The sequence below is a fragment of the Rhinopithecus bieti genome, unplaced genomic scaffold (assembly GCF_001698545.2).
Source record: "Rhinopithecus bieti isolate Rb0 unplaced genomic scaffold, ASM169854v2 scaffold_32008, whole genome shotgun sequence".
In the NCBI taxonomy this organism is placed as follows: Eukaryota; Metazoa; Chordata; class Mammalia; order Primates; family Cercopithecidae; genus Rhinopithecus; species Rhinopithecus bieti.
Window position 1 is genome coordinate 185,358 of NW_016814433.1, and position 4,190 is coordinate 189,547.

At 46.0% G+C, this 4,190-nt stretch overlaps 1 protein-coding gene across 4 annotated transcripts in view; it reads left to right on the plus strand.

Annotated features, from left to right (window-relative positions):
• ZNF132 (zinc finger protein 132) overlaps positions 1-3,504 on the plus strand; it is a 10,563-nt gene extending 7,059 nt beyond the window's left edge. For all 4 annotated transcript variants that reach the window (XM_017850555.1, XM_017850556.1, XM_017850557.1 and 1 more), the window contains one exon: positions 1,055-3,504. In XM_017850555.1, coding sequence (XP_017706044.1) covers positions 1,055-2,946 — 1,892 coding nt within the window. In that variant the 3' untranslated portion in view covers positions 2,947-3,504. The remainder of the gene's footprint in view (positions 1-1,054) is intronic.
• The last annotated feature ends 686 nt before the right edge of the window (positions 3,505-4,190 follow it).

Below are 4,190 nucleotides of genomic sequence, written 5' to 3' on the forward strand. Positions count from 1 at the left end.
AAAAAAAAAAAAAAAAAAAGAGAAACTATATGTCTCATCGGCAGTCCCATTAGTTGTCACTCCCCATCTTTCCTTATCCCTTTCCTCCTGGTTCTAGGCAACCACTACTTTCTAACTACACAGATTTACGTTTCCTAGACATTTTATAGAATACTATGTGTTTTTCTGTGACTGGCTTTCTCTTAGCATGTTTTTGAAGTTCATCAGTGTTGTAGCATGTATCAGTATTTCATTCTTTTTTATAGCCAAATATTCCAGTGTGTAGATGGACTACAGTTTGTTTATCCATTTATCAGTTGATGAGCATTCGGCTTGTTTCCATTTTTTAGGTGTTAGAAAAAAATGCCGCTATAGAAGCTGGGCGAGGTGCCTATAATCTGGCTACTCAGGAGGCTGAGGCAGGAGGATCACTTGAGCCTTGAGCCCAGAGGTTTGAGACCAACCTGGGCAATGTAGCAAGACCCTATCTCAGTTTTTTAAAAAATACTGCTATGAACGAACAGTCTTGTACACATTTTTGTGTGGATATGTTTTTAGTTCTCTTGTGTAGCTCTGTAGGAGCAGACTTGCCAAACTATTTTCCAAATTGGCTGCACCATTTCACATCCCTATCTGGAGTGTATAAGTGCTCCAGTTTTTCTACTTCATCTTCATGTGTTGTTTATTTTTTTATTATTATTATAGCTATGCTAGTGAGTATGAAGTGATATCTCATTGTGGTTTTGGGTTGCATACTCCTCATGATTGAGGATGCTGAACTTCTTTTCATATGCTTATTGGCCATTTGTGTATATATCTTCTTTTGCAGAAATGTCTAAGTCCTTTGACCCATTTCTGTGTCCTTGCCCCTGGTGTGGTCTCCCTTATTCTGTTGCTTGGCTGGTCCCTATCCTGCCAGTAGTAGTGGGCCCTTCTTCACCCTGATGGCCCCACTGGCCTATCAGCAATCCCTGGGACCTCTTCTTGAGTGTGAATTCCTGGGTAACATTTCTAATGAAGTCATCCATTCCCACCAAGTGGAATACTTAGTTAACTGGCATTTCTCTACTTTTAGGTTGTTGGCATGCAGTAGAGGGTGAGGAGGCCCATCCCAAGCAGAATATTTCTGTAGAAGAGGTGTTACCGGTCAGGATCCCCAGTGCAGATTCTTCCACCAAGAAAGCTAACTCCTGTGACATGTGTGGGCCATTCTTGAAAGACATTTTGCACCTGGCTGAGCATCAGGGAACACACTGTGAGGAGAAACCCTACCCATGTGGAGCATGTGGGAGAGACTTTTGGTTGAATACAAACCTTCACCAGCACCAGAAGGAGCGTAGTGGAGGGAAGCCCTTCAGATGGTACAAGGACAGGAACACACTTATGAAGAGCTCTAAAGTCCACCTGTCAGAGAACCCCTTCACTTGCAGGGAAGGTGGGAAGGTCATCCTGGACAGCCGGGACCTCCTCCAGCTTCAAGCTGTTGACAGCGGGCAGAAGCTGTATTCCAATCTTGGGCAGCTTCCGGAAGTCTGTACCACACAGAAACTCTTCAAGTGCAGTAACTGTGGAAGAGCCTTCCTGAAGAGCTGCACTCTCCTCAGCCATCTGAGAACTCACTCTGAAGAGACACCATTTACATGCCCAAAAGGTGGAAATTTCTTAGAGGACAAATCAACCCTTGGTAATCAAAAATTTCACACTGGGGAAATACCCCATGTGTGTAAGGAGTGTGGGAAGACCTTTAGTCACCCATCTAAGCTGAGGAAGCACCAGAAATTTCACACTGAAGTAAGATATTATGAGTGCATTGCATGTCGGAAAACCTTCAATCACAAACTCACATTTGTTCATCATCAGAGAAATCACTCAGGAGAAAAACCTCATGAGTGCAGTGAATGTGGGAAAGCCTTCAGTAACAGATCCCACCTCATTCGGCATGAGAAAGTTCACACTGGAGAAAGGCCTTTTGAGTGCCTGAAATGTGGAAGAGCCTTCAGCCAAAGCTCCAATTTCCTTCGGCACCAGAAAGTTCACACACAAGTAAGACCTTATGAGTGCAGTCAATGTGGTAAATCCTTCAGCCGAAGCTCTGCTCTCATTCAGCACTGGAGAGTTCACACTGGAGAAAGACCATATGAATGCAGTGAGTGTGGAAGAGCTTTTAACAATAACTCCAACCTTGCTCAGCACCAGAAAGTTCACACTGGAGAACGGCCTTTTGAGTGCAGTGAATGTGGAAGAGACTTCAGCCAAAGCTCCCATCTCCTTCGACATCAGAAAGTTCACACTGGAGAACGGCCTTTTGAATGCAGCGATTGTGGTAAAGCCTTCGGTAATAGCTCCACCCTCATCCAGCACCAGAAAGTACATACCGGGCAAAGGCCTTATGAGTGCAGCGAATGTAGGAAATCCTTCAGCCGCAGCTCCAGCCTGATCCAGCACTGGAGAATTCACACTGGAGAAAAGCCTTATGAGTGTAGTGAGTGTGGGAAAGCCTTTGCTCACAGCTCCACTCTCATTGAACACTGGAGAGTTCACACGAAAGAAAGGCCTTATGAGTGCAATGAATGTGGGAAATTCTTTAGCCAAAACTCCATTCTCATTAAGCATCAGAAAGTTCATACTGGAGAAAAGCCTTATAAGTGCAGTGAATGTGGGAAATTCTTTAGCCGAAAATCTAGCCTTATTTGTCATTGGAGAGTTCACACTGGAGAAAGGCCTTATGAATGCAGTGAATGTGGGAGAGCCTTTAGCAGTAACTCCCACCTGGTTCGTCATCACAGAGTTCACACACAAGAAAGGCCCTATGAATGCATCCAGTGTGGAAAAGCCTTTAGTGAAAGATCTACACTTGTTCGGCACCAGAAAGTTCACACCAGAGAAAGGACTTATGAGTGTAGCCAGTGTGGGAAACTCTTCAGCCATCTTTGTAACCTTGCTCAGCATAAAAAGATTCATATCTGAGTGGAGCCTTATAGAAGTGGTCTTTGTGAGAAAATCTTCAGCCAAGTCAAACTTTATGCAGCAGTATCCCCATACCAGAAAAATTACCTACATGTACTGCTAATGTGGAAAAGCCTTCAGAAGCTACTCTGTTTCTGACCAACCCAGGAACCTTTGCAGGGCCATCTCACCCATGCAGCATAAGGCAGAAGCCATAGCCACTTTCCATCTTGCCTGGATCCAAAAATTTGCAGCAGTCCTGTGCTCATGCATGGGGAAAACAGTACCCTGAGCCTCCCTTCACCTGTCCTGTAGGGATTCAGGACTGTCAGCTCACTGGAATGGTTTAATTCCCATTGCCTCTGAGAGGGTTAGGCAGTGAACTGAACCCATGCTGGCTGAGGGGACTTGAGGGAAATCTAATTTGAGCTCAGGAGGATGCACATTCCTCATGGATGTGGTCAAGTCTGTGTTTAACCCCTAAGATGTGTCCACTGAGACCACAAATCACCTGCCACTGGAATCACCTACCTTGTCTGCACCATATGGCTGATAATAAAGACCTTATTGATCAGGTCACCTTTAATCTTAGGGGTTCTGTTGGGGTAGGTTGAGAAAATGAATGGATAGAGCGGGGAGTGCCTTTTCGGGGCACAAAATCTGCCTGAGGGCACAGTAGAAGAGTGGGTAGTTGCTCTGTCCTGTTGTAGCCTACTTTGCATTGCTATTTGGAAGACTGAAAGGCTCTGGATTGAACATAGTGGCCTATGTTTCAGTTACCACAGTGCCCAGAGCTTACCCTGAGGAAAAATAAATCCGTCTACAACACTAAAATGTCACAGGGTCACCAAGGCAAAGACCTAGAGGGGTCCAGGGAGGACTCTGTGCATAGAGAAACACTGGATGTGAGGTAGTAACTAGGGATTTTGGGAGACTGGTGAACTAGGGCACATGTCATCATGGACAAAGAAGTAGCCATGGCCGGGTGCGGTGGCCCAAGCCTGTAATCCCAGCACTTTGGGAGGCCGAGATGGGCGGATCACAAGGTCAGGAGATCGAGACCATCCTGGCTAACCCGGTGAAACCCCGTCTCTACTAAAAAATACAAAAAACTAGCCGGGCGAGGTGGCGGGCGCCTGTAGTCCCAGCTACTCAGGAGGCTGAGGCAGGAGAATGGCGTAAACCTGGGAGGCGGAGCTTGCAGTGAGCTGAGATCCGGCCACTGCACTCCAGCCTGGGTGACAGAGCGAGACTCCGTCTCAAAA